Source organism: Miscanthus floridulus, unplaced genomic scaffold (assembly GCF_019320115.1).
Source record: "Miscanthus floridulus cultivar M001 unplaced genomic scaffold, ASM1932011v1 fs_236_3_4, whole genome shotgun sequence".
Classification (NCBI taxonomy): domain Eukaryota; kingdom Viridiplantae; phylum Streptophyta; class Magnoliopsida; order Poales; family Poaceae; genus Miscanthus; species Miscanthus floridulus.
The window spans coordinates 1019-5212 of record NW_027096432.1 but is presented as its reverse complement, the minus strand read 5'-3'; the positions used below and the strand labels follow the sequence as shown (position 1 = coordinate 5212).

Here is a 4194-nt window from a genome sequence, read left to right as displayed (position 1 = left end):
GCTGGCTGGTTTGGTGTGAGAGAAAAACACTATTCCCGGCTGAAAATTTACGATCGTTTACGAGCAAGCGAACAGGCTAATATTGATAAGCTATAAGTGTTTCTTTACGGAGGGAATAATCTGAACCTACCAGAGATCTTGCACCTCCAGCTCCAGGATTATACCTTCCTTCGTTCCACTCAACGAGACATCAGAAATCGGAAACAACAATTATAACGCACTACGGAATGGAAAAGTAGAGAAACAAAGGAGAACTCAATTTTGCAATTATCTACCGTTTTGGTGCTACTATCTCCGCCCCACGCACTCACTCTCTCATCCTCAAACCCTTCCCTTTACGTCTTTTAAACAAGCAAGCAATCTCCCCCAGGTGATTCCAAATCACCTCCCTCTTTCTCTCTCTATCCCCGGTTTCAGGTTTGTCCATCCCCTCCCCTCTCTCTGCTCCTCAAGACCTCAGAGTTCGCTCATCCCCTTTCCCATTCACACTCGCTCCCACAACAACTTGCCCCCACTGCCATTGGCGCCCCAGTCCCAAGCTCCAAATCTCAGGAGCTTCGTCCCGAGCCCTGAATCCATGCCCCCACTAGCCTCACTCCGCTGCCACTCCCCTGCATTGCTATAAATTCCACCGCATCTTGGCTCTGGCCCATCTAATCCGCCAAGGAACCATGGCCCGAGCTCCCAAATCCACCGGCATTGCCCTCACCCTCCTCCTACTGGCAGCAGCCGCCGCCGCCTCGGCCCTTCCTCTCCTCAACTCGTCGCTCCCTGACCCCGCTGCCGTCGTCGCCGACTTCCACAGTTACAGTTCACCCAAATTCAGTCTTTTTCAAGCCGTTGCTGCTGCAAAGTTGCAGCCTTTTCTTTTAAAAGGTGGGTTTCGCTTATGCTGAATGTGATGTTCTGTCGTCTATATCGGGCAGCAAGGTGGCGACGTCGCGGCGGCGGATGCAGGAAGCCGGGGCTGCCGGCGGCGGCGGGTGCATGACGGGCAACCCAATCGACGACTGCTGGCGGTGCGCGGGGACGGACTGGCGGCAGGACCGGCAGCGCCTGGTGGACTGCGGCATCGGGTTCGGCAGGAACGCGCTGGGCGGCAAGGGCGGTCCCGTGTACGTGGTGACGGACTCCTCCGACCGCGACCCCGTGAACCCGGTCCCGGGCACGCTCCGCCACGCCGCCATCCAGGAAGGTCCCTTGTGGATCGTGTTCGCATCGGACATGGCCATCCGCCTGAACGAGGAGCTGCTGGTGAACAGCTACAAGACCATCGACGGTCGCGGCGCCGACGTGCACATCGGCGGCGGCGGCGCGTGCATCACGCTGCAGTACGTGTCCAACGTGATCATCCACAACGTGCACGTCCACGACTGCGTCCCCGCGGGCAACGCCAACGTGCGTTTGTCGCCGACGCACTACGGGTGGCGACGGCATCTCGCTGTTCGGGGCGCGGGACGTGTGGGTGGACCACTGCGCGCTGTGGCGGTGCGCCGACGGGCTGGTGGACGCCATCACGGTCTCCAACAGCTACTTCGCGCACCACGACGAGGTGATGCTGCTGGGCGCCAGCGACGCGTACCTGCCGGACTCCGGGATGCAGGTCACCATCGCGTTCAACCGCTTCGGCCCCGGACTGGTGCAGCGGATGCCCCGCTGCCGCCGGGGGTACTTCCACATCGTCAACAACGACTACACGTCGTGGGAGATGTACGCCATCGGCCGTAGCGCCAGCCCCACCATCAACAGCCAGGGAAACCGCTACATCGCGCCCGCCGACCCAAACGCCAAGGAGGTGAGCATGCCGTGCCCCTTCGGCCTCTCCCTCGGAGTTGCTGCTGGCTTCTTTCCGTCGTGCCGTGCCGTGTGCTCGTGCTGCTCTGGCCGTTGCCCTTCTGGCCTGGGTTACGCGGCGCTGCTCTGTTCTTTGCTTGGGGGGCAGAGCACGGCACGGGCAGCAAACACGCACGTCTTTCCTCGCCTTGCCGTCTCCTGCCTGTGCCTTTCCGATGTCTTTTTTTTGGGCTTGGTTTTTACTATCTTTTATTTTGGACTGTGACCACTGTCCCTAGTCCGAAGTCCCAACCTTGTTTTGTTTGTGTTTTCCAACTCGAAGTCGAGTTGCCAAAAAAAAAAATCTAGGCATTTTTTCAGCATTTTGACCTGTTTGTTCGATCCGGATTGAAAGAGGCCGTTGTTGTTGCCTGGGGCTGGGGGGAATGTTTGGTGCATCTTCCTCATCCTCATCCCTTTTTTGACACAAACACCACCTCGCATCATGTTTTCCCCAATTGCCCAATCGGGGGTCCCGGCCAGTCTGCCAGTGTTCCCGTCCGTGCGCGCGGGCAGCAAGCAAGCATCATGTGAGAGAGTTGAAAGTTGATGAATGCGACGGTACGTGACGTGCACTCTCTCTCTCTCTCTCTGTGTGGCATGGCACCTATATAGCACGGATACAAATACACGTATCGATATCGGAAGGATACGGATACGCGGATACGGTAATTTCTTAAACATTCCGATACGCGGATACGTTTTAACTATTTTATTAATAAATAGATAACAATGCATAATAAATAGACGTTTTAACTTCTTCCTCGGTTTGCTCAGTGTTAGCTGATGGCCCCTGATCAACCATTTAACCAATTATATCTTCAATCAGCCAGTCAACCGTGCGTATCAATACTAAAATCTCTGTTTCAATATAAACTGCTACTCAGTTCATGCCGTTAACATCACAGTCAACAAGATGTAGCTCAGTTAAAACAATGGAAACAAAATAAATCATAGACTAACCTAGCGGCCAGGAGGACGAGAGCGTGGCGAAAACGGAGGCCCTGCCTTCATCCTCATCACCATCGCTGGCCGCCGAGCCATCGCCGGAGACCGAGATGAGGACAGGTCGCTGCGAGAACACTTGGTGCCAGCAGCCATGGAGCGAGGTCGCCTGGCCACGGATCGACACCGCCTGGCCGTGGATCCAGGCCGCCCGTCCTCGGATTGATGCCACCCCGTCCCGGATTGAGTCGCCTGGCCGCGGATCGACGATTGGGCGCAAGCCAGGACTGAGAGGCCGCCCAAGATGGGGGTGCTGGTTTCTGACAGAGGTGGCAGCCAAGATGGGGTCGCCGGACACGGATGGGGATTGAGAGGCGGAGGCGCGTAGGGACGGAGGGAACCGGGTGGAGGGGTCTTTTGCGGCGCCGCCGCGCCGGGGTGAGGCGGAGGCGGAGGCGGCTGCGCGTGGGCGACCGCGAGGGGTCGGGAGACGGGAGTAGGGCAGGCGGACTGGCGGCCGGCGTGGTAAGTTATTGGGCCGGTTGGGCCGTATCGACTCGGCTGAGACGTTTCCAATCGTTAGTTTTCAGCCCAGATAAGATGGGATACGTGGATACGCCGTGGATACGTATCCGGGCCATATCCCAGGCGTATCCGTATCGGATACGTATCCGATACGGGATACGCCCCTTCCCTGCCGTGTCCGTGCTTCTGAGCATGGCACTATGGCAGGTGACGAAGCGGGTGGACACGGCGGAGGGGCAGTGGGCGGGGTGGAACTGGCGGACGGAGGGCGACATGATGGTGAACGGCGCCTTCTTCGTGTCGTCCGGCGAGGGCCTGGAGGACATCTACGACAAGGCGTCGAGCACCGACCCAAAGTCGTCGACGCTCGTCGACGTGCTCACGCAGAACGCCGGCGTCCTCGGCGATCCCAGGTACGGACGCCGGATCACGTCACCGTCACCCCGTGAACTCTTCTTGTTCTTCGTGACTGCCGAGGGAGCTTTTTCTCTCCCTCTGACCCTCTCCTTGCTCGAATATCCCTCCCCCCCCCTCTCTCTCTCTCTCTCTATATATATATATATATATATATATATATATATATATACACACACACACGCGATGGAGATATTACAACAAACACTAGGTAACTCACTCGGATTCAGAATTCAAATTTAAAATTCATAAGTTACTATTCATAGCACTATTTAAATTTAACGTTCACTATTTAAATTCATGGCACTATTCAAAATACTCGTTACTATTCAAATTCGGAATATGAACAGTACACGAGCACTCATCCGGGAGTGGCTAAGGCATCCAAACTCTTCAATATTTAAGGCACTATTCAAGGCATAAGCTTTTTAAATTAAAAAGGGTGGATAGTGGATGCAGAATGCGTGTGTGATCAGT

At 56.0% G+C, this 4194-nt stretch overlaps 1 protein-coding gene across 1 annotated transcript; it reads left to right on the top strand.

Moving 5' to 3' along the window:
* Window positions 1–470: 470 nt before the first annotated feature.
* Window positions 471–3716, top strand: LOC136530935 (probable pectate lyase 12; the record flags this gene model as incomplete). Its single annotated transcript, XM_066523648.1, is given in 4 exon segments — window positions 471–802; window positions 924–1427; window positions 1429–1795; window positions 3511–3716. Coding segments are annotated over 4 exon segments (1208 nt in total), but the record flags the coding sequence as incomplete, so codon positions are not given.
* Between the last annotated feature and the right edge of the window lie 478 nt (window positions 3717–4194).